Raw genomic sequence first — 25,027 nt, 5'->3', positions numbered from 1 at the left:
GATATTTTAGTGGTGTTATTGGGGGAAGGGAAGGTTGCTAGGAATATCAAGATTTTTTACGTTTAGGTTTGGGGAAAATTGTGTAAAATATCCCGATGTTAAAGGATGAAGAGAAATTTGTGACTAGGAAATAATAGATTATAAGCAGAACCTGGAGGACAGCGTTAAGGATACACAGCATTTCCATTCTAAGACCCTGATTTTCCAATAAGCACAACATGGGCAGACCTCTGCAGCCCTAGGATCAGAATTTACAGGTTCCTTTTCAGTTGCTTATAGCTATAAAAAAAATTGCATTCTTAACTCAGAGTTGAAATTTAATTTTTGTGTGTGTTTAAGTTAGAGTAACAATGCCTCAGCCACTTTTATAGGGGAAACTCGACTTTCAACATTAGCAGATTTGAGACAAACTTGCCTGTGGCACTTTCAGTGATCTGATAAAAAGTGACTTGTTTCTGGTCCCCTTTGGCAAGCCAGAACAGGATTTCATACTCTCTCTCTCTCTCTGATCACTCTCTGTTGCTTCTGTCATGTGGGGACCTACTGGCTTGGTGAAGGTTGACAGGAAGCAGCCTATGTGAGGTGACTGGGTCAGTGCTGCAGTATTTCCAGGCCGCCATAGGTGATGTTGTGGAGCAGACACAGCTGATATAGCGTCTACATTCCACACACAAAAAAAGCCACATTGTAAGGCTAAGTTTGCAGTGAAACACTCAAAAGTCAGAAAATGACATGAAGGCGGTCTCTACAACCTTAACGCTTCCCCACAAGTGTATGGATTACAATACAGTTTTATGTAATCACATGTTATTATGTCAAAGATGGTGGTCATTACTGAAGGAGGCAACTATTCAGTATTTTAATTCTCATTGATCTGGGCGTGGCCTGGTCTAGTTTACTGCACATCACCCAAAGCTGCAATGAGGAGTTATCTTTCTTTAAAGCTTTTTATCAACATCACATTTGAGCTTCTCACAATCTTTGATCCATGTATTCTGACACCACCCGGGTGAACTATTCAGTATTTGGTAGGCTGATTAACAGGTATTGTGCCCCCCACTAAGGGCTCCTTTAGCCAGGGAATTATTCCAAAATAGCTATTCCTGCTTAACTCCATGTGTGAATGCTCCTATTCCATAACAAAAGTGCCTTATCTTGAATTAGCTTAATCTAAATAAAAAGGAGTACTTGTGGCACCTTAGAGACTAACAAATTTATCTGAGCATAAGCTTTTGTGAGCTACAGCTCACTTCATCGAATGCATGCATCCGATGAAGTGAGCTGTAGCTCACAAAAGCTTATGCTCAAATAAATTTGTTAGTCTCTAAGGTGCAAAAAGTACTCCTTTTCTTTTTGCGAATACAGACTAACACAGCTGTTACTCTGAAACCTTAATCTAATGTATTTATTTTATACATGAGTAATCTTATTTAATCCAACTGCATTAAGATAACTGAGAATAAGGAACTGCTATTCTGGAATAAGAACGTACACAGGTTGTTAATAAGTATAGTTAATCCACTTTAAATTCACACCCTACCTTATTCTGGTTTAATGTTCATGTGTAGGACAAGCCGTTAAATCTACCACTCCTGCTTTCACAACTGGTATTGCCACATGAGTCATTTTATTTATCATTAAATTCATTACTGCTAACATTATGCCAATAGATATTTACTAACAAGGGGGGAGATGGTCTTGCCATTCACTGTTCTGATTCTTAACTGTATTGTGTTCAAATTATACTTATGTTCTTCCATGTTCTCTCCCTAAAATACACAGTAGGTATGAACTGCAAATATAGGAATTATCTACCAGATATAAATGAGCATCACACCACTTACACATATCCCTTTCTCTACAAATCTGATTCCTCAGAAGAGGCACGTTAGGTTTTTGCCATCACATTTGTGAGAATTTTTTAAATAGCTTTTCTTTTTACTCTGAAAAATGTTAATGCTGTCCATGACTGGGGTTTCAATCTCATGAAAGACCACAGCATGATAGCATTACCATTTTCAGATGGTTGGTATTCTTCAAGAATTTTCCATTGTCTGCTCTTCCAATAAAATGCCTCTTAAAAGTTTGGTGAATTATGGACTTCCTGTACCTGGATTTCTAATAAAATTCAATAAAGTAAAATATACCTATATCAGCAAGTTCCTTGACTTCAGGTGAAACCATATTGCATTTAGCAGAGTTGTATGGCATTGGGGCAATTACTGAATATCAGTAAGGAACTACTACTTACCGGTGGTTAAAGTTGATCAGAATAGAATGGGAAGCTCACCTCTTCTCGTGGTTGTCATGACAGGACTTGAAGTCTAGTGATGATCCTGCAGTTTCATCGTTGTTTGCTAGTGGGATGCACAATGATGAAGACAGCATTCACTTCCTCAGGGAAGAGTTTCACTTACCTAGTAGGGATAACTCCTTCCACTGAGTGAAATTCTATGGCCTGTGGTTGTACAGCAGGGTGGACTAGTTCCTTCTGACTTTAAAATTCATGAGAACATAAACAAAGAAAAGTTTCTGAAAGGAGTTCCTGTTCCTGAGGAGAGCCCTAGCTTGCCAGAAGGATGTGTTTAAAGTAGGGCTGTAAATTAATCACAGTTAACTCAGCGATTAACTCAAAACAAATTAATCATGATTAATCACAATTTTGATCACACAATTATCTTTTCTTGAATATTCCATTCTTTTGCAACATCCAAGAAATGCTTTACACACATTTCGGCATAATGTCTCTCTTCAGTATGCGTTACTGTTGAAGCAAATAACTGCAGTTTCCATGCAGCATCAATCAGTTATGCTGTGACTCCAAGACAGCTGTGATTGCTCAAGAATGTCCAGTGATCACTAGTCAAAGCAACAGCTAGTGCATTTTGCAGAAGCTTCAACTTTGTAGTCTTTTCATTGTGATAGGTCATGTATTCATGATGCAATAGTTCTTTGACAGGGAAAGGTATATGACTGATTGGAAGTAGAATTTGAATAACACCTCTTGGCCCTCTGTCGCTTGCAATTTTGAGTGGTCTGTAGTCCATAGCTATCCACTTTGCAAATACCATTGGTTAAGCTGTTGTACTTTGTTTGAATCATGGGCTTGTAAAGATCTTGAAACTCTGTAAGCATATTCTGTCATGGATGGCAGGATTCATTTTTCTGTTGATGGGTTGTCTGTAGCACAGGAATTGGAGGTGAAAGCATGTTTAGCATGTAGGTGGTACTGCAGACTTGAAGTAATTCGATGGTATTGGAACTTAGCCTTGCAATAGCTACATTTAACTGTCTTTTTATCCAGTGTGATCAAAACTGTGATTAATCGCGACTAATTTTTTTAATCCCTTGACAGCCCTACTTATCAAGCTCAGTCTGGGAACAAATTAGGCTATGTGCAGACTACAGGGTTTTGTTGACAAAACTTTAACTAAACTGCTGTTGTATGTCCACACTATGCTTCTTGCGTTGGCAGAGCGCATCCACACTAGCAACTCTTGCATCGACACAGTGATCAGTGCATTGTGGGTAGCTATCCCACTATTCAACTGACTGCAGGGTGCTTTGGGAAAGGTTTGCAATGCCTCATGGGGCAGGTACAACATCACACAATGCAGGTTTCTTAATCCCATCGTTCCATGGGCATCCTACTAGATTGCCAGCCGCTTTTTCAACTGAAGTGGGTGGCGGGGAGGAGAGTGTGTGACAGGGAGTGGGTGGGGGGGAACGAGATAAAGTATGTGTTGGGGGAGTGTGTAAGAATGGGGGTAGAATGTGTATGTGAGAGTGTATGTGTTGGAGGAGAGTGAGCATGTCAGCATGCAGTCTCTAAATTCAGACAGCCGCAGAAAGCAACCTATCCTGAGCTGGGGTATGGGGAACAACCCTGACATCAGCCCCCGCCTCTCGGCCTGGCTCAGCACAGCACAGCAGTCTCTCTCTCTCACACCCACCCACCCACCCACCCCTTCCTGTCTGCCTCTGTGTAAAAGAGAGCAACATTCCACTTAGTGATTTGCTCTTTGCTGCCAGAGTTGAGTTGCACACTCAGCTGTCAGACCTTCCTGGAGCTTTGCAAGGGGAGGGGCACATGCCTGTGCAGCAGAAATGCAGGGTAGCGGAGTTCAAAACAGTGAGCAGAGCAGTATTGGCAGGCATTGTGGGATACTGAAGGAGGCCAGTTCTGGCAATATAATGAATGGCAGCATCTATGCTGTTGCTTTGTAGCTTTAAGTTTGCCACAAAAAGCTTTATCCCTCTTGTCAACATGGTTTTATTTTGTCGCCACACCAGGGCAGTTTTGTGACCAAAAGTGGCATTGCAGTGTGCACACCTCCGCTGTTTTGCCGCCAAAAGCTGCCAGTTGCCAACAAAACTCCGTAGTGTAGACAGGGCCTTAGTTTTTTTGCCCCCACTACTCCCCTTGGAAGGCTGTTTCAGAACTTCACTTCTCAGATAGAAGTTTCTAACCATCAAACTTCAAACCTAAACTTGTTGATGGCCAGTTTATATCCATTTGTTCATGTCATGCCACTGGCCCTTAACTTAAATAGCTCCTCTCTCTCCCTGATGTTTATGCCTGAGATGTACTTATTGAGAGCAATCATGCCATCCCTCAGCCTTCGGTTTGTTAGGCTACACAAGCCAAGATCCTTACCTCCTTTTGTAAGGCAGTTTCTCCCTTCCTCTGATCATCCTAGCAGCCCTTCTCTGAACCTGTTCCAGTTTGAATTCATCTTTGTTAAACCTGGGAGATCAGAATTGCACCCAGTATTACAGATGAGGTCTCACCAGTACCTTGTACAATAGTAATAACACTTCCTTGTCTATCGGAAATACCTCGCCTGAAACATCCTAGGATTGAATTACCTTTTTTTCACAGCTGCATCCCATTGGCAGCTCATAGTCGTCAACCAATCCACCCAGGTAGGGTTGCCAACTTTGGTTGGATGAATTTCTGGAGGTTTCATGACATGACATTATCTTTAATTAAAGATTAATCTTTAATTCCTGGAGACTCCAGGACAATCCTGAACGGTTGGCAACCCTATACTCAGGTCTTACTCCTCCATCACTTCCAACTGATAAGTCCCCATGACCTTTCACTTTGCACTAGGGCTGTCAATTAAGGATTAATTCACAGCACAATTAACACATTAATTATTTTAATGCATTAATTGCACTCCAGAGGCAGCAGGGGCTGGAGCCCCAGCTCCAGAGGCTGCAGTGGGGGCTGTAACCTGCAGCCCCATGGCGGGGGCTGAAGGCCAGAACCCCATACCCTGAGGGGGGCTGAAGGGCAGAGCCCTGCAGGGCTGAAGGTAGGGGAATGACTATTTTTTTTTAAGTCCAAATGGGGTCACCAGCACAAAAAGTTTGAGAAACACTCTAAAGTTTTACATTGTTTTATTTTTGAGTGCAGTTATGTTTAAAAGAAAAAAGAAAAAAAACCAACCCCAAAACCAAAAAAACCAAACAAACCAAATTTGTAAGTTGCACTTTCACGATAAAGAGATTGCACTACAATACTTATGAGGTGAACTGAAATACTCTTTTTTGTTTATGTTTTTAATAGTGCAAATATTTGTAATAATATAAAGTGAGCTCTGTACACTTGGTATTCTGTATTGTAATCAATATATTTGAAAATGTAAAAAACATCCAAAATATTTAAATAAATGGTATTCTGTTATTAACAGAGCAATTAAAACTGCAATTAATCCCGATTAGTTTTTTTAATTGCTTGACAGCCCTAATTTGAAGCTGGGGTCGATAGGAGGCACATCCCTGATGCTCCCAACCATCACTCCTATAAATGGCAGGATTTAGATTTGACCAGGATGAGAATCTGCATTGATGTAAACACCACTAATAAAATGGAAGGTCTGAGGACCCTTCCCACAGGAAAATGGTGAAATCCCTGATGCAATCTCCTACACTTTTGAAGAACTCAAAATAGTTCAGAATATTATGAAAACCAAATTTAATATTTGACCAACTTGTCAGAGGCATGTTAGGTCCTATTAACATATTGACCCCAAACCAGGAAGCCTGCATAATAAAAACAATGTGCTTTCTATCCATAAGAATACTCATGTTTTCCTAAATACACCTAAAATGAGGTTTCTCAAGCATCAACATTCGATCCAAACATGGACTCTGACCTCTAGAGCAAACATTAATGGGAATGCTATTGCAATATTTTGGCACCACACTTTTATATAAAACCAAAAATTATCTTACTAGGGGTCAAGCGTTCAGCTCGTCCCTTCATTTCCTTCAGTTTCTCCACCTTTTTCTCTTTATTCTGCAATTCTTTTCCCACTCACCATCACTTCCCTTAGAATCAGATTTTCAATCTCACTGTTTAACTGTTTCAATCCCACCTTTCATTCACCTAAATAACCCCCCCCACCTCCACCACTCTCTAAATTTGCCTGTCACCCCTTTCCATTCCCATTCTTCCATCCCTCACTACTCTCATCTGACCCTGCATTCACTTCCCCACTCCCTCCGCCCACAATGGAGTGTCATGGAAGAGAGAGAGCTGACAAGGTTGGTTGTCCCGGGCTTTCTTCCCACTGGAATCTAGAGGAGATGGTGAGGGGCAGTGGCTATAGGGAAATAAGGATGTCTTCTCTCCTGTCCCTTGTTCCTCCTTTGCAGCCTTCACAATGAGGTCTTCTTCCTCTCTCCCCTTGAGAGAAGGAGGAGCAGGTGACAGGACATGTTCATGAAACTCATTGGGGTGGGGAAGCCTCTTCTCCCAAAGATGCTGCTAATACTCTACCTAGTAGGTAGGAGATCTGAAAGCCCCAATAAACTTGTGAGCCAGTTCCCACCCCACATTCTCCTGCCTGAGAAGTGCTCACTCCATGAGACAGACAGAATATGCAGAGAGGGAGCCCTTGATGAACAATGATCATCCAAGCTAGGAAAAAGCAAAGGAGAAGGAACTCTCCCTCTGCTTATAGCTGCATTCCCCCTATCTTTAACCTCATATAGTTATCAGACCGAGGGGACAAGACCAATGCATTAGCTGACTAGCGTATCACCTCTAGGAACTTACTTTCATATCAACAGTTGATCCAAATTTCAGAGCCATGAAAACAACCTTTGCCAACTGACAAAGTTCATATTCACTTTCCCAGATCTAAGCCTTCCTCTGCAGTTTTGGTTCCAGGTTGAATTTAAATCCCAAGCACATTTGAGGTTGTGATTCAGATGTAGTTGAAATCTCACAAGGACAGATTCTGGCATGATTTTGGCTCAGATGATGGAAATCACACAAGGACAGCCGAGGTCCCAAGCAGAGCTAGTAACAACAAAAAAGTTACAAGATTTTTCAGGAATTTTTTTTTTTTTAAATGTGGACCAAACTTTTTGAACATCAGTTCTAAAACTTGTAAAATTGGGGGGGAGAGATTTATTTTACTCAAAAATGGAATTTGATTATAAATCTAATTGAAAACTCAAAATTCAGTCACAAGATCTCCATTCATGGTGGAAGTCTCAGAATATTTCAGTGCCATTGAATCCAAACCCACTCCTAATTCTGTCTAACACCCAAATCTGAATATTACCAATAGTCCAGAACCAAATAGAACCACCATCTTGTCAACCCATCTCTATTCAAATCAGGTTAGTTCAGGAATCAAGTTATTTTAGTGATCTCTCCATAATGTTTAACCACTGCATTTAGAACACTTGGGAAAAAAATAATCACACTTTCATAGGTTTTGTGAAAATTAAGAGCCAATTCTGACATGTTTGGCTATTTTATACAGAATACAAAACCTAGTTACCCAGGCAAAGAAAATACAGCACTGCAGTTTACTTCAGAGGCCATATTTATCAAAAGATATTCTTCCAAGCCAGAACTTCACTAGCTAAAAAATGGTGATATGCAATTTACTTAGAGCTGTATTTTGTCACTGTACAAGCCTATGGAATGTAGAACATGCCCTATGCCTAATTTGGTAGACAGAGTCTATGATTCTAAAGTTATGAATAAATATAAATAAAATTTAAATATACAAGGTCAAAGTCCCTTTAAGTGAACCAGGAATATTCCCACACTAGAATTATACAGTACAACCTTGCTTAACCAAACCTTAATTATCTGAAACTATCAAAACAGGATTATAGAGAATTTATGGAGTGGGAAAGTCCCAGAGCTCAGTCTCCATGCCCGAAAGTCTATACAGCAATGAAACAGCCAGGCAGCAAGTGCCCCGCAAGCCTGAGTTGGCTGGCATGGGCTAACTTCTTTGCGGTGTAGACATATCCTAAGTATACTGACATGATTGTAATTAATGGTCCCGCTAATTAGAAGAGATATTTCTAGTTAAATATATTTTATTGCATGTTTGTTGTTCTTTTGCTAATCTGTGACATCAGTTTGTTAAGAAAGCAAGTTAAATTTCAAAAGTATACCTAATGGTAAAGGAGTCAGTGGGACAGAATTTAAAGAATGCATTTGCTAAATAAAATGTTACAGTAAGTATGACTCAAATTCTTTTCTGGCCAAGAAAAAAGCCTCTGAGCCAAAGCAAAATGAAATTTTGACACTTTCTTTTCAGCAGAATCTCTTGAGGATTTGTATAGTCAACCACATAAACAATCTAAAAAAAATAAAGACTCTTATTACATGGAGGGCTGGGAGTTCCAACATACCTCCCTGGTAGTTAAGGGAAATGGTTTTTACATAAGACATTAACTGCTTTTGTTTTAGCAGCTGAATACTAACAATGCCTCAAAGAACACAGAGGACATGGAGAGATTCAGAGATTATGCATCTAAAAATGCTGACATGTAATTGATAACAATTGGACACTATTCTAGAGCTCCCTTTCTGGGGAAGGAGAGGTCTTAAAAAGAATTACAAGCAGTTTGATGACAAAAGAACTTACTTCCATTTTTAAGTGCTTTAGGTTTATTACCTATTGCTATTAATGTACAAGACACCAGAGATCAGAAGCAGCAAAGATTTTTGTGACACTTGTGTGCTTTTGCAAATGGAAGAAAAAAATAATTTTCTTTGACTTGTTATTGTAGGAGATGTACATTTTGTGACATTCCACTGGGGAATAATTATGGTAAGAAATTGAACTAGCATTTCAGTGGATACAAAGTTGTTTTTTTCATGGCAGATGAAACAAATACTAAGCAAAAATTGTTTTGCATGTTACTGAATGAAAAGAAAATACATCAAATTTGTACAGATGGACTAGCTCACTTATTTTCTGTGTTAGTGGTTCACTTATTTTCTATGTACCAAGCTGGGATATTTATGGAATAGAATACTCACAGAATAAAGGTTTATCAGAATCTTGGATCATGAAAATGCCATGGATGAGCTGAGTGTTACCAGACACGAAACATTCATGTCTCACTCTTTTCAAACTTTAGTTCAGATCTAATTATAGTTTTAACAGATGTGGAAAATCAAGTAAGTCAATTGAGATATTAGCCTTAAATTTATCCCTGACTTAACTTTGTTCAACTGAGTTAACAATCAGGATTGAACTTGGCATTTTATCTTTATACATAACACACAAGACATGTCCAAAACATTTTTATTTGATTAATTTACACATGAAAATTAAGAATTATGTTGATACAGTTTTTGCTTCCAGACTTCCATCTTTTGATTCCAGACTGCCATCTTCAATAACCTGCAAAACATCAGTGTTGGGGGGGCGGGTTGGGTTAAGTATAGTTTCATTCTCTCACCACACCCTGTACATGCTCCCCTTCTGCTGTACTAAACTTGAGCAAGGATAGTGTACAGCAAGAAGTACTACTGTCCTTAAAATTAAACAATATGAATTAAAAACACTTTCAAACTGGTTTATAAGAACCAACAGAACCCTGTTTATCCTATCTAACTGGGACTAGGCAGGGGTGGTGAGTTATATGGGCCCATGGTGCCCGGACTCCAGCAATATTCAGGACCTGGAGCCCAACTCCACCAATGCTTGGGGTCAGGTCTATCCCCCATCCCCGCTTGCCGCCCATGTGCACCTCCCCCGAGTGTCCCCTGGTCCCCACTTGCTGCCCCCGTGCGCCTCCCGAGGGCCCTGGAGCATCCCTGCCTCAAGCAGGTGGCTGCCCCCCTGCAGCTCCCCTCTACGCTCTGATCTGCTGGCTCCCAGCATCAACTGCTGCCGCAGGGTCCTAGTACCCCCCATCCACTAGTGCCAAGGCAGACTGACCCTGACCCTGCCCTTTCGCCTCGGACACTTCCCTTTTCTGGCAGGACCCTCCACCAGCACACGGGCCCCCTGCTCGCAGCCACCACTCCTGCCCCATACTGGGCAAGGGGCAGCCCCATCCCCCACCTCCAGTGAGGCTACAGTGAGGGGCAGCAGCAGGGGAGGAGGAGGACATGTGATGGCAGCCTCCCCCCCCAGTCATCTACCACAGGGGAGGCGAGGGGGATTCCTGGACCTGAGAGGGGCCCTAGGAGCACGTGCAGTGACATTGGGGCGAGGTAACCATGCGGCCGGGAGGGAAGAGGGGGGCCCTGGGGCAGCCTGCCTGCACCCCAAACTCCTCAGCCCCGGCCCTGCCCCACCCCAGAGCCCATACCCCCAGCCAGAGCCCTCACTCCCCTGCACCCCAACCCTCTGCCCTAGCCCTAAGCCCCTCCCACCCCTCAAACGCCTCATCCTCAGCCCCAGCGAAAGCCCTCATCCCCCCACACCCTAACCTCTCCCCCAGCCCTGAACCCCCTCCTGCATTGTGAACCCCTCATCACCAGCACCACCCCAGACCTCTCACATTTTAAAAAATATATATCGGCTTACAAGGCAGGTGTGGGGGGGCGGGACTTGGAGCTGTTCTGAGCATCACCAAAAATTATACAAACCTGCTGCCCCTGGGACTGGGGCCAGATCAGATAATCAAAAATCAAGATAAACCAGAGAATGGAAAAGTGCAGTGCTTCAGCGGCATCTAGCGGCCACAGAAGAGCGTGCACTGGTTGTCCGGTTAATATGGATAATGGAGGGTCAGATAAATGGGTTCTCTATTGTACGATATTTTAGCCTTGAGCATGCTTCTTAATTAGCGGACTGTGGAACAGATGTGATATGCTTTTTCTCTGCTACTATTCAAACAGCAAGCAGAATATTGGCTTTGGAGTTTTAAGAGTCTGAAAATTACACTATTTAATCTTAACTAAACTTGGGGGAAATTTGGTAATATCTAGATGTTACAGTAGGGTTCCACTTCCTTTATTCCATGAACATGGTTTTTGTATTTATTCAGCCACTGTAAATGCTTCCTTCGACTGGCTTCACTATTACTTTCCAGTCCTCTCTTCCAAATTGAATGTTAACAGGAAACTTCCTTTCCTTACACCAGGCACATTTTACTTTAGAACTCTTTCCGGTTACCCTCACATTTAATTTAATGCAATCATTTCCCCTTTTGGCTTCCATTAGCTTCTATATAGGCTCACCCCTAGTATCAGCCTTCTTCCTTGGACGCGAGTGAAAAAATTGACTCATTTGTCTTGTTATACATGAGGCACACAGCTCCTGTATTTGTTTTTAACACAGATGTCTGTGTACAGTTAGAACATTAAATTGCTTTTTTTCAGTATTACTTGTATTTCAAGTTCATGCTAAATCTTCATTTCAGGTTCCACATATAACCTTAAACATGTAGAAAAAATAAAAATACAAAGATGCTAACATTCTATTTTCCTCATCTTTTAGAAATTTTGAAAAATGTCAATTCTTTAAAGTTACTTAATAAGAGCTTACGAAGAGACTATTCACGTGAGGGAAGGGAGCCGAAGGAGACTCTGCCAGTTGGAAGGCATGAGATGCACTGTCCTAGGGTTGGGGGTTCCACGACCACCACTCCCAAGAGAAGGAGGCGGGTGGTGGTGGTCGGGGACTCTCTCCTCAGGGGGACTGAGTCATCTATCTGCCGCCCCAACTGGGAAAACCGAGAAGTCTGCTGCTTGTCAGGAGCTAAGATTCGCAATGTGACGGAGAGACTGCCGAGACTCATCAAGCCCTTGGATCGCTACCCCTTCCTGCTTCTCCACGTGGGCACCAACGATACTGCCAAGAATGACCTTGAGCGGATCACTGCAGACTACGTGGCTCTGGGAAGAAGGATAAAGGAGTTTGAGGCGTAAGATGTTCTCGTCCATCCTCCCCGTGGAAGGAAAAGGCCTGGGTAGAGACCGTTGAATCGTGGAAGTCAACGAATGGCTACGCAGATGGTGTCGGAGAGAAGGCTTTGGATTCTTTGACCATGGGATGGTGTTCCAAGAAGGAGGAGAGCTAGGCAGAGACGGGCTCCACCTAACGAAGAGAGGGAAGAGCATCTTCGCGAGCAGGCTGGTTAACCTAGTGAGGAGGGCTTTAAACTAGGTTCACCGGGAGAAGGAGACCAAGGCACTGAGGTAAGTGGGATACCGGGAGGAAGCACGAGCAGGAGCATGTGAGAGGGGAGGGCTCCTGCCTCATACTGAGAAAGAGGGGCGATCAGCGGGTTATCTCAAGTGCCTATGCACAAAGCCTGGGAAACAAGCAGGGAGAACTGAAAGTCCTGGCAAAGTCAAGGAATTATGATGTGACTGGAATAACAGAGACTTGGTGGGATAACTCCCATGACTGGAGTACTATCATGAACGGATATAAGCTGTTCAGAAAGGACAGGCAGGGCAGAAAAGGTGGGGGAGTTGCATTGTATGTAAGAAAGCAGTATGACTGCTCAGAGCTCTGGTATGAAACTGCAGAAAAACCTGAGAGTCTCTGGATTAAGTTTAGAAGTGTGAGCACCAAGAGTGATGTCATGGTGGGAGTCTGTTATAGACCACCGGACCAGGGGGATGAGGTGGACGAGGCTTTCTTCCGGCAACTCGCAGAAGCTACTAGATTGCAGGCCCTGGTTCTCATGGGAGACTTCAATCACCCTGATATCTGCTGGGACAGCAATACAGCGGTGCACAGACAATCCAGGAAGTTTTTGGAAAGTGTAGGGGACAATCTCCTTGTGCAAGTGCTGGAGGAACCAACTAGGGACAGAGCTCTTCTTGACCTGCTGCTCACAAACCAGGAAGATTTAGTAGGGGAAGCAAAAGTGGATGTGAACCTGGTAGGTAGTGACCATGAGATGGTAGAGTTCAGGATCCTGACACAGGGAAGAAAGGAAAGCAGCAGAATACAAACCCTGGACTTCAGAAAAGCAGACTTTGACTCCCTCAGGGAACTGATGGGCAAGACCCCCTGGGAGAATAACATGAGGGGGAAAGGAGTCCAGGAGAGCTGGCTGTATTTTAAAGAATCCTTATTGAGGTTAGAGGGACAAACCATCCCGATGTGTAGAAAGAATAGTAAATATGGCAGGCAGCCAGCTTGGCTTAACAGTGAAATCCTTGCTGATCTTAAACACAAAAAAGAAGCTTACAAGAAGTGGAAGATTGGACAAATGACCAGGGATGAATATAAAAATATTGCTCGAGCATGCAGGAGTGAAATCAGGAAGGCCAAATCACACCTGGAGTTGCAAGCTAGCAAGAGATGTTAAGAGTAACAAGAAGGGTTTCTTCAGGTATGTTGGCAACAAGAAGAAAGTCAAGGAAACTGTGGGCCCCTTACTGAATGAGGGAGGCAACCTAGTGACAGAGGATGTGGAAAAAGCTAATATACTCAATGCTTTTTTTTGCCTCTCTCTTCACGAACAAGGTCAGCTCCCAGACTACTGCACTGGGCAGCACAGCATGGGGAGGAGGTGACCAGCCCTCTGTGGAGAAAGAAGTGGTTCGGGACTATTTAGAAAAGCTGGACATGCACAAGTCCATGGGGCCGGAAGTGTTGCATCCGAGAGTGCTAAAGGAGTTAGCGGATGTGATTGCAGAGCCATTGGCAATTATCTTTGAAAACTCATGGCGATCTGGGGAAGTCCCGGACGACTGGAAAAAGGCTAATGTAGTGCACATCTTTAAAAAAGGGAAGGAGGAGGATCCTGGGAACTACAGGCCAGTCAGCCTCACCTCAGTCCCCGGAAAAATCATGGAGCAGGTCCTCAAGGAATCAATTCTGAAGCACTTAGAGGAGAGGAAAGTGATCAGGAACAGTCACCATGGATTCACCAAGGGCAAGTCATGCCTGACTAATCTAATTGCCTTCTATGACGAGATAACTGGTTCTGTGGATGAAGGGAAAGCAGTGGATGTGGTGTTCCTTGACTTTAGCAAAGCTTTTGACACTGTCTCCCATAGTATTCTTATCAGCAAGTTAAAGAAGGTGGGTAGAAAATTGGCTAGATTGTCGGGCTCAACGGGTAGTGATCAATGGCTCCATATCTAGTTGGCAGCCAGTATCAGAGTGCCCCAAGGGTCAGTCCTGGGGCTGGTTTTGTTTAATATCTTCAGTAATGATCTGGAGGATGGTGTGGATTGCACCCTCAGCAAGTTTGCAGACGACACTAAACTGGGAGGAGTGGTAGATATGCTGGAGGGTAGGGATAGGATACAGAGGGACCTAGCCAAATTGGAGGATTGGGCCAAAAGAAATCTGATGAGGTTCAACAAGGACAAGTGCAGAGTCCTGCACTTAGGACGGAAGAATCCAATGCACCGCTACAGACTAGGGACCGAATGGCTAGGCAGCAGTTCTGCAGAAAAGGACCTAGGGGTGACAGTGGACGAGAAGATGGATATGAGTCAACAGTGTGCCCTTGTAGCCAAGAAGGCCAATGGCATTTTGGGATGTATAAGTAGGGGCATTGCCAGCAGATCGAGGGACGTGATCGTTCCCCTCCATTCGACATTGGTGAGGCCTCATCTGGAGTACTGTGTCCAGTTTTGGGCCCCACACTACAAGAAGGATGTGGAAAAACTGGAGAGAGTCCAGCGGAGGGCAACAAAAATGATTAGGGGTCTGGAACACATGACTTACGAGGAGAGGCTGAGGGAACTGAGATTGTTTAGTCTACAGAAGAGAAGAATGAGGGGAGATTTGATAGCTGCCTTCAACTACCTGAAAGGTGGTTCCAAAGAGGATGGATCTAGACTATTCTCAGTGGTAGCAAAAGACAGAACAAGGAGTAATGGTGTCAAGTTGCAGTGGGGGAGATTTAGGTTGGATATTAGGAAAAACTTTTTCACTAGGAGGGTGGTGAAACACTGGAATGCGTTACCTAGGGAGGTGGTGGAATCTCCTTCCTTAGAAGTTTTTAAGGTCAGGTTTGACAAAGCCCTGGCTGGGATGATTTAGTTGGGGATTGGTCCTGCTTTGAGCAGGGGGTTGGACTAGATGACCTCCTGAGGTCCCTTCCAACCCTGATATTCTATGATTCTACCAAAAATTCCATACTGACAAAATCTGCAATCACATACACATATCATCCAAGTTCCATGATCTGTAGTACCCCAGAGAAATATTTTTAATGCAACTCAGGCTTCCACAAAGTTCAAATGTTTTCCTTCTTACAAAAACAATTAGATTATTTATTTATATTCTAATGCAGCGTTCAATTTTTCTTAAGATTTGGCCTGGATTCCTTCCTTTAAATAAATATGTTCTTGTATGTATCCTCCAATTATGATTATCTTTTACTTTAAGAAAAAGAAGTCATTAAAGCTGTGTATTTAGCTGCTACTTCATCTTACCAGTCTCCGAGACCTTTCCAGCAATCTTCGCCATACTGTGTGATGAGCCTGGAAAAAAGTGAATTAGTGCAGTGAATTACTTATAATTAAACTGAAATCAGGTCCTGTGGCAAATGTGAGGTAATATCTTTTATTCAGTTTGTGAGAGAGACAAGCTTCTTCTAGTCTGGGAAAGGTATGACTACACCAACACTGTAAACAAAACTAAATACAGGCAGTTTGATTGCTCATGTTGAAATTATTTAATTTTTATTACGTTTCCAACTGGACAGGTATCTCTCTCTTGCACACTTGGATATTATCATGCAAACACACATATGAATAGTCCCACTGAAGTAAATGGACCTATTCACATGAATATATTTAAGCAAATATAGAAATGTTGACAGGATTGGGGCCTTCTTTATATCTTTTCTGGTGTAAAATGTATAAATGTCAAATGTGTCTTGAATATTCTGTTAACAGTCATAAGCTCTCTCCCTGCCCCTTTAAGCATAAAACACTCACTATTTCCTTAGCAAGGATACAAAACTAGGTTACAAGTTGCACATCTTTATTTGCTCAGCATAAAAGACCAAGAATCCTCATTTTACAGAAACATTGTCAAAAGAATCTTTATTACATCAGGAATAGGCAACACTTAAACAACATCTACAAACTATTGTTAGTCATTACGCAAAAGAAGATGGAACTTCTCTCTCTCCGCCACCCGCCTCAACTATAAAGAATCTACCAAAGGCTGACAAACAAGGGTAGCATCCTGATTGCCTATGCACATGGCCCATTGCATTCTAGAAATTAATCAAGTTTTAGAGAGGAGTATAAAAAAAATGTAGATTTAAACGAACTAGGAACAGTGGGTGAACCAAAAGGTGCAAGTTTCAGAGGCCAAACTTTTCTGATACCCCAACAAGTTCAATATATAAAATCTTCCTTAAATTAGATTCTGTATATTTGTCTTCTTTATAAACCAGATATATTTCTTTTTTAGTAAATAATTTGTCCTGTTTCTTCAAGATAATTCTCTTGTTCTGTATTAGGTATTCTATACAATTAAAATAATGTACTGATTATGTTCCCCAAATTCACAGGAAATATAAAGGATTTTGTTTTCTGTATAAATGATTGATGCAGTCTAAATATGGCATAAGAAGGGAAATATTGAAAGTTATGAGCACTTAACCTATGCAAAGCTTGGAAATAACAACAGAAATTGCTTAATAAGGGAAGAGGAATTCCATATAATAGTCCAGAGAATTCAGAAATACCTTCAAATTAATCAAACATAAAAAGACTCCAACAAAAAAGGATCAAAATTTGTTCTGAAGTTGAGCAAATAATTGATTTCTCAGTTCATTCACCCTGAAATGATTTTTTTTCCCTTTCACATTGGGTTGTTTTCATATGCTTTTCACCGTTTCCATTTTTTAAAAAAAGTTAACTAAATTTCTAATCTAAACGTCATTTCAAAATGAAAATGTTGAAACTGAACTTTCAAAGTGGTCAAAACCAACTGTTTTGATTTTCAAAATCTTTTCCTCTTTTTTTTTTTAAATATACAAAGAAATTATTTACCAAACAACTGAAATTTGTGACTAGATTCAGTGCCCCCAAAATGCATTTTTCAATTAACTTACTATTCATCAAAATGATGTTGCCTTGCTCTAATTATACACCATTGCCATCTACTGGACACCAACTGAAGTAGCAGAGAAACTATAAATTGAAAGCTTAGAGCAACTTTTGGCCAGGGCCCAATAAAAAAAATAAGACTGCCCTCCTCCAGCGAACCCTGAAACAAGATATATAAATTGAGATCACCATATGGGACCCTAGAGCTTGCGGAATCCATGTGGGCTGCCTCTTTCCTTCTCCAGGGTTACAGCACTAAGAAGAAGAGTTGACCAAAACCACAGAGACACTGAAGAATCCAGAAGTGATACAGATACCCAGAGTAGCCATGTGAAAGACTCTCAGAATGTAACACTTGATATGCCACACCTCCAAAACATTTCCCAAGCTATTGTTTTTACTAAGCATGACAATTTAAATGTGTGAAGTGGACGACTTTTCAGACCACACAAGATCAACTTTTCTGGCCGTTGCACGATAGGCCCCCGAAGGGAAAAGAAGAACACCCCCCATCCAAGGGTTAACAGGACTAAGCAGCAGTGAGATTTCGTTTCAGAGATTGTATTTCTCTTTCTGTTCTTTAACATTAACAACGTTATCTGATTGAGTCTACACTCTTTCAAGTGAGATCTTAAGTAACCATATTTTGGATTTAAATGAAGGGCTTGTCTACATTTACAGGACTGTAGCTGCATTGCTTTAGCACTTAGTGAAGACACTACCTACGCCAATGGAAGAAGCTCTCCTGTCAGCATAGATACTCAATCTCCCCGAGAAGCGATAGCTATGTCAATAGTAGAAGCCCTTCCATTAACATAGCGTGGTCTACACCGGGCAGGTTAGGTCAGTTGGTTGTGTAGACCAAGCCTAAGTAATGCAATATACATTCTCCTTTATAAGCCCAAGCAAAGTGGACTGACAGAGAAAAACAGTAACTTGAAGCAGTTACTTTTGACATTTTAAACATTCCCCTTTCATACCAAAACAATTCCAGTAGTAGGGACCACATTCACATAAAATGCCTTAAGACAAGTGCATCCTTACTCCTTGGTGAATTATTTGAAGTGTGACAAATGTATTAAAGGCACTAAAGAACTGATAACTGAATATTATGATGTAATAAGAAATCTTGATTATTTGTTTTGTTCTCTGGTGTAAGTGCTTGACCTCAACAGTAGTCTTTATTAATTGCTTAGAAGACTGTGTATCTTGTGTTTAGCACACACCTAGAACATTTGCTGTATCTAAACTGGATTTATGAACTGTTGACTATATAGTGAGATTCTCGGTGAATTAATAAACTGTGGATTGATTAAGAATAATTAAAGTGTGCTGATCTGAGAAATGCTCCAAGGTAAAACTTGACCTGAAAAGAACCTAGCGCTCATTAGCAAGCTAGCGTTCCCTAGACTCAATAAAAAGTGGTTTCCCTAATTAAATTCTATGTCAATATTGGCCTCAACACTTATCAAACTGGCAAATCTAGTTTGTTCAATTTCAGCTTTAAAAAAATCTAACTGGCACCTCTGCAAATTCATAAAATTGACCTCTCATTCACACTTACACCAGCAGTGTCAGCAGAGGGAAGTAGTGGTGAATTATAGAGGAGACAAAGTAGTACCCTTCCCAGCAATTAAGTGTCAGCCAGTGTTAGGGTTTATACACGTTAACAGACCTCTGTGGGGGGGGGGGGGGGGAAATCACACTGCCCATTAACCACACCACACATTCTGTGACTGAAAGGCTTGAGGTATCCGCTGCTGTTAAGTATTTTGATAATTTAAAAACCCCTTTTAAGCAAGACATTTTCTAAGTTATAGCTTCTGCAATAAACTGCTCTCAGCAAAAAAATGAAGGCCATGAGGCCACTAGGTTGAGACCCCCAGATGATCTTGCATACATTAAAGGATTAGCCCATGGACAGCTGATCTGGCTTTCAATAGGGGCAAAAGCTCCTACCCTGCTCTGCTGGCAACTGAGGCAGAGAAATTTGGGCTAATATAAGACTAACGGTAGCCCCCAAAACATAAGTAAACAATTTAGAAAGGTGTGCGTATGTGTGAGGGGAAGAGTGTGAGAAAAGAAGAGACAGGTGCTAAAACTGGAACTTGGCACTCCCCGTATAGATAGGGCCATGATGCAGAGCATAAGCCAGAAGTTAACTAATGGAGGTTAGAAAGAACTTTACTCTATGGGCAAGATATTCCATAACTGTCACTACAGAGTTTTTTGCACCTGTTTCTGAATCATCTGGTATAGATGATTATAGACAGAACACTGAACTAGAGGAACCAGAGGTCTGATTCTGAATGGCAATTCTTATTTTCCACTTTGGAATGACATGCAGCGAAATTTCACTCATTTAAAAGAGTTAATAGACAGTCTGCCGTTTCCCTTGGAGGAAACATTCTCAGTAACCACACAAACAAGAAAAATGTGATGGACAATTATAGAACCTCTCCAGAAATGACATGACTAAAATAATTGTACTGGAAGACAAGTATATTTTAAAAAAACAAACTAATGCTACAGAGCCTGGTCTGTATTAAAGAGTTTTGACTAAATATCTAAAATAGTGCCCGGGAAACCAGAGCCTTGACACTTCTAAAGTAATCACTCTCTGGGCCTTCCACTCATCTACTTCTCACCTAGGGTGACCAGATAGCAAGTGTAAAAAATCAGGACGGGGGTGGGGCGTAATAGGTGCCTATATAAGAAAAAGCCCCCAAAATCAGGACTGTCCCTATAAAATCGGGACATCTGGTCTCCCTATTCTCAACACAACTATGACAAGATATTGGCACTGCATATGCTAATGATTTGAAGACATGTAAAAAGATTTCTTCCACTCCTTCCTGCCCTAAGCAAAGAATATTTGTACTGAATGCATTACTTACCTTTAAGTGAACTGGCAGAGACACACCCTGAAACCTTCGTATAGACTCAGACTGGCTGGTTTGGACATTATGGGCTGCTGTCACTTCATACTGGAAGCAAAAACTTGTCCTCGGAATGTGAAGGCCTTCACTAATATCTACAAAGTCACCAAACCTAATTGGAGCACAATAAAACTCACAGTGAATGTACGTGTATAGTGGTATTACAAACATGGCTATTTCTTTCTATCATCACTTAGAAAATGCCTATCTACAGAAAATTATAGTGAACCTCTGTCTAAACCAAAAGAGAAAACCCACACAAATCCCAAACCAAACATCCCATTACAGTTCAGCATTCTTGGTATCTGGGGAAGGAGTACCCTTGAAAACTTCAGGTTCAGCATGTTTTCCTAACCTGAATAAGTAATTTAAAACTAGAGTCCAAAAGGCAGATCTTTAGCTGATGTAAACTGCCATAACTACAATGATTTTAATGGAATTATGACAATATGCAGGATCTACTCCCAAAAGCACACACTAAATGTCCACTAGAACTCCCTTGCCTACGGTGAATGAACGCGACACCGAGAATGTAAGTAACCCGGGGGCGCCGGCTGGGCTTTCTGGGGCGGGGGCGAGTGGGCGCTGGGGTGGCTGGACCTGCCTGTCACCCAGGGAACGGGTGGGCTGAAGTGCCTTGGGGGCTGTGTCGCTTGTGTGGCTGAATGTGACTGCTCTACACAAAGGACGGCCTGGGTAGAGAGGGGTGGTTGTATTGTGTCCAGACACACAAATGTCTCAGAAGAAAAACTGCTAGAGAGAAATGTGCATTTGTTTCAGCAGTTGTTGGCCCTCTCATTCAAATTACACCTATGGGTTTATATTGGCACAGAAAGACCCTGTATAGAATCAAACTGTGTAATTTAAAATCCCCAGAGTGGAGCCTGGCATTGTGGGTATATATTATGTTCCTACTGTTGTGACACTGGTTCAAGGCACTGTCCTGGCAGCTGGATGCTGTTAAACATCCGATGAAGTGAGCTGTAGCTCATGAAAGCTTATGCTCAAATGAATTTGTTAGTCTCCTTTTCTTTTTGCGGATACAGACTAACACGGCTGCTACTCTGAAACCTGTTAAACAGATGTTTCACAGGTGTGTGAAGAGTATTGTTATTGTGAGTGCTGTCATTGAGGTCCAATGCCTGCTTATTAAATTACTTAAATTACGGTTTAACTTAGCGTTTTTCAAGAGCTTGGTTTACTAGTGGTGGTAAAAAAAAAAAAAAAAAAAAAAACGACAAACCCTGTAATGTTTTAATGATGTATCTTATATGGTGCAAATTCAGTACTGTCTCGTATATTAGTGATGCAGAATTGGAGAAAAATAATCTATCTGCTCTGATGTTTGTAAGCTGAAGTGTAAAATAATCGCTAAAACAAGCCAATAAAGCACTAGTAAACAGGGTGCAGAGAACAGTCCTGTACTGGCAGGGGAGGACTCGGTGACCTAGATAATAAGCCTTTCCATCTCTAATTTGCATGATTATTAATGACTAGACTAATAGCTTTATTGTCACTTGTTCAGATGATATTGGAAGGTCCTCTTTTCTGAATTAGCAGCAAAGTCAGAAAGTCCTTCCTCTGTTAAAAGGTAGCATTTGGCAGTGAACGCTAAACATATTCTAAATAAAACTGCATGTTTTTAATGAGCTCAAACAGTAATATTGTTAGCATTTTATCTGAAATATTTTTAATATGTAAATAAATTGTATGTAGAAACTTAATATAATCAAAAATCAAACTCAGTGAGACAAACCCTCTCTAAGTAGGAACCTTATTTGCTTAAAGTTGAGACAAAACTTATTTGACCTCAGAATAATCATTCTAAAAGGAAAAATTATTAGGAAAAAAACTGGTCTTTTTGTGTGAGAAGGTATGCAGATGAGTTGTAGCTTATACTGCTCTGAAGCACAAATTAGCAAAATCAGTGAGCATTATTTATATTTCTTTCATTATGAATATAACCCAGTGTCCTTTAGAAACCATATGCTGGGTCTGAGTGAAAGTGATTGGGGAGAGAGATACCTGTTTTGGACTGAAATAAGGAAAAAGAAGATTTAGGCTGAATATTAAGAAAAACTGCTAGATTTGTTAGAGAGCAAGTAGTCTTCTAAGGGAATTGGTGGAAGCCCTATTGCTTGAGACATTTTAAAACAAGACCAGACAAAGCATTAGAAAACATGCTGCATAAAAAAGAGTCACTGCATTGGCAGGATTTGGATTTTATTGACATAATACTCATTTCTCACTTCTATGATCTTTATTTGTTTTAGCCTTTGGTACAACCTGCCGGCTAAGGGCTGTATTGAGCAAAAAGTCAGCTAAGCATATTTTGTTGCAGAATCTCAATGGGCTTCAGCCCAAGGGCCAAAGCTGCCCTGTGGAAGAAAAGCATTAAAAATGAAAATTGTAGTGGCCTTTTGTATTCAACTGAACTTCCAAATGGCTAAAACAGATTCCCCTGTAATGTTTTGGATCAAAGTTTTTAAACTCCATTTTGGCCTCATCCTGATCAACCAGTCAACAGTGCCCTTGTTGCCAAGACGGCCAATGGCATTTTGGGATGTATAAGTAGGGGCATTGCCAGCAGATCGAGGGACGTGATCCTTCCCCTCTATTCTTCTCCCCTAAACTAATCCTAATCTGGAGTACTGTGTCCAGTTTTGGGCCCCACACTACAAAAAGGATGTGAAAAAATTGGAAAGAATCCAGCGGAGGGCAACAAAAATGATTAGAGGACTGGAACACATGATTTATGAAGAGAGGCTGAGGGAACTGGGATTGTTTAGTCTGTGGAAGAGAAGAATGAGGGGGGGGATTTGATAGCTGCTTTCAGCTACCTGAAAGGGGGTTCCAAAGAGGATGGATCTTCTAGACTGTTCTCAGTGGTAGCAGATGACAGAACAAGGAGTAATGGTGTCAAGTTGCAGTGGGGGAGATTTAGGTTGGATATTAGGAAAAACTTTTTCACTAGGAGGGTGGTGAAGCACTGGAATGGGTTACCTAGGAAGGTGGTGGAATCTTCCTCCTTTTGAAGTTTTTAAGGTCAGGCTTGCCAAAGCCCTGGCTGGGATGATTTAGTTGGGGATTGGTCCTGCTTTGAGCAGGGTGTTGGACTAGATGACCTCCTGAGGTCCCTTCCAACCCTGATATTCTATGATTCTATTTATTGCTTCAAGGAGGATTTCCCCCATCATATATCTGAAAACTCCAATACTTAAATAAATAAATAAATAAATAAATAAATAAAAATGAACGAAGATACCAACTCAGGAAAATATACAAAATACATCACACACTTCCTTCAAAGATCAGCCAACCCCTCTTCCCTTCTGTCCTCAGTCCCCACTCTGTGGTCTGCAAATATAGTTTTCCCAGGAAAAACACTATTTCAAAACTAGCCCTCTCTGCAAAGCCTACTTTTCCGTAGGGAGTTTCCAAACCACAACCACCACTCATGGTAACACACAAACATCAAGTGGTCTGAATAGCATGCATGAGGTTAAACCAAAAATGGATCCTTTTACAACTCATGGACTGACAAACATTTCTTCCCCTCTCAAGCAATTTCTCCCTTCACCAATCAGATTCCTACAACTTTCTTCTGCATTTCTTTCCTTTAACACCTGAAGCCAGTTCCAATCTGACTCCAGTGTCAACATAAGTGTAAGTAATGCAATGCTGACAGGACTACGGTTTGCCAAAACTGGAAAAGGAATGAGATTTTGGCATAAAAAGATTACCAGGAACATTTTAGTTTTTGTTTTAAAGTATTTTTCTTCTAATACATTAAAATTGCTAAAACTAGTTTTTAATTTAGAACCTTAATATAAAGCTTTTAAAGTGATGGGTTTTTTTTCAGTGTTTACCATCAGTAAGAGATGGGAGGCAGCGGGGGAAGGAAGCCCACTATCTTAAAAGCTTTCTGAAAAGTTTAATGAGCCCCCATCAAGAGTTAAATATAACAATAATGGTGCTGTGGAAGAACCTATATAGATCAGAATACAGCTAACCCAGAAACCAAAGTTTAATTAAAAATACATCACAAGTCACTTATCTTTTTTTCAGATACATATAATTTTGCAAAGTAACTGGACCTTATTGTGAATCATTACAGAATAAAATTCAAGTTTTACTCACCTATGTAACTTTACTATACCTTCAGGATTTTGCGATGCTTTCTGTTCTATTGAATCCATTTTGTACCTTGAAAAAAAAAACAAACAAAAAAAACCAGCACACTTCACAAATTTGTCAGATATAAAGTTACATATATGAAGAAGCAAAAACAATCAAGTTGCTTCATATTATTTTTGTAATCTATAAGGGTCTGATGCAGAAGCCCCCTGAAGTCAATAGTAGCCTTTCAGAACCTAATCCTTAACTCTACTATTAAGTTAATACGGGAAAAATAATGAGAAAAATCTTTGATCTATGCATCAAAGAAGCCTTTTTAATAATTGTGCTCAATATTCATAAGATTAGAAACAATTTTAAACCCTTACCTTTCATATTTTAAGGCCTTTTAGACATATCTCAAGAAAAGTATGTATGTCATGAATGAGCCAGTCCAGCTCAAAGCAGTTACATTCATTTTATTTTGTGGAAAGAACATTTCAATAAAAATAAGCCTTTCTAGATACAAAGATGTTAATGCCAGAGGGACCATCTGATCGGACCTCCTGTGTAACAAAGGCCACAGAATTACACCCAGCTACCTTGTAATAAGTCCACTAACTTGTGTTTAGCTAAAGCATAATTTCCAGAAAGGCATCTAGCCTTGATCTGAAGACATCAAGTGATAAAGAATCCACCA

The 25,027-nt window shown here is 41.1% G+C and overlaps 1 protein-coding gene across 3 annotated transcripts in view; it reads right to left on the bottom strand.

Moving 5' to 3' along the window:
* Nucleotides 1-9,384: 9,384 nt before the first annotated feature.
* The window catches only part of MRPL39 (mitochondrial ribosomal protein L39), a 42,411-nt gene continuing 26,768 nt past the window's right edge, over nucleotides 9,385-25,027 (bottom strand). Inside the window, exons 7-10 of one of the 3 annotated variants that reach the window (XM_074971277.1) lie at nucleotides 24,352-24,417; nucleotides 20,170-20,323; nucleotides 15,641-15,688; nucleotides 9,385-9,677 (exon numbers count right to left, since the gene is read on the bottom strand). In XM_074971277.1, coding sequence (XP_074827378.1) covers nucleotides 9,612-9,677; nucleotides 15,641-15,688; nucleotides 20,170-20,323; nucleotides 24,352-24,417 — 334 coding nt within the window. In that variant the 3' untranslated portion in view covers nucleotides 9,385-9,611. The remainder of the gene's footprint in view (nucleotides 9,678-15,640; nucleotides 15,689-20,169; nucleotides 20,324-24,351; nucleotides 24,418-25,027) is intronic. The other 2 variants (XM_074971295.1, XM_074971286.1) reach the window with 2 other exon arrangements.

This window comes from Natator depressus, chromosome 1 (assembly GCF_965152275.1).
Source record: "Natator depressus isolate rNatDep1 chromosome 1, rNatDep2.hap1, whole genome shotgun sequence".
NCBI lineage: Eukaryota > Metazoa > Chordata > Testudines > Cheloniidae > Natator > Natator depressus.
Note: the sequence above shows the minus strand (reverse complement) of the source record. Positions and strands in the feature narration are given on the sequence as shown.